A 636-nucleotide genomic window follows, 5' to 3' on the forward strand; every position below is an offset into this window, starting at 1 on the left:
GGTACGGCCTCACCGGGGGGCTGAGGGCAGCCTGGGGCTCCACCACCTGTCTGTTGCTGGGTTCCTGATGGTTGCAGCAGTTCATACCCATGGGGAGCAGCCCCTTTCTCTCCACCAGCTTGGAGGTGGGAGATGCTGGTGAAGCAGGGGCATCTTCCAGTGTCAATCTGGGGGTTGGTCTCTTCTCTCTAGCAACAAGTGACAGGGCAAGAGGAATTAGTCTTAAGTTGTGCCAGGTGAGGCTTAGGTGGGATATTAGAAGAAACTTCGTCACTGAAGGGTTGTTAAACACTGGCACAGGCTGCCCAGAGTGGTGGTGGAGTCACCATCTCTGGAGGTGTTCAGAAACCACATGGATGTGGTGCTGAGGGACGTGGTTTAGCACTGGACTTGGTAGAGTTGAGTTAATGGTCGGTGCAGTTGGGTTATGGTTGGACTTGATGATCTTAAAGGTCTTTCCAACCAGAACAATTCTGTGATTCTATGAATCCCCTGGTTGGGGGGGGAAAGGATGGAGGAGTGGCTGAGATCCTTACGTGTGGCTGAGGCTGCCCTGCCCTGCAGGTGTGAGCAGCAGCGGGAGCAGGAGGAGCAGGAGCTGCCGCAGCAGCGGCGGCGGGGCTTTGCCCAGGGGGG

At 56.4% G+C, this 636-nt stretch overlaps 1 protein-coding gene across 1 annotated transcript in view; it reads left to right on the plus strand.

Annotated features, from left to right (window-relative positions):
* Positions 1-636, plus strand: part of CEP131 (centrosomal protein 131kDa) — a 12,937-nt gene that overhangs the window by 10,107 nt on the left and 2,194 nt on the right. The window contains exon 16 of the mRNA XM_010008654.1: positions 193-236. Coding sequence (XP_010006956.1) covers positions 193-236 — 44 coding nt within the window. The remainder of the gene's footprint in view (positions 1-192; positions 237-636) is intronic.

The sequence above is a fragment of the Chaetura pelagica genome, unplaced genomic scaffold (assembly GCF_000747805.2).
Source record: "Chaetura pelagica isolate M959 unplaced genomic scaffold, ChaPel_1.0 scaffold962, whole genome shotgun sequence".
NCBI lineage: Eukaryota > Metazoa > Chordata > Aves > Apodiformes > Apodidae > Chaetura > Chaetura pelagica.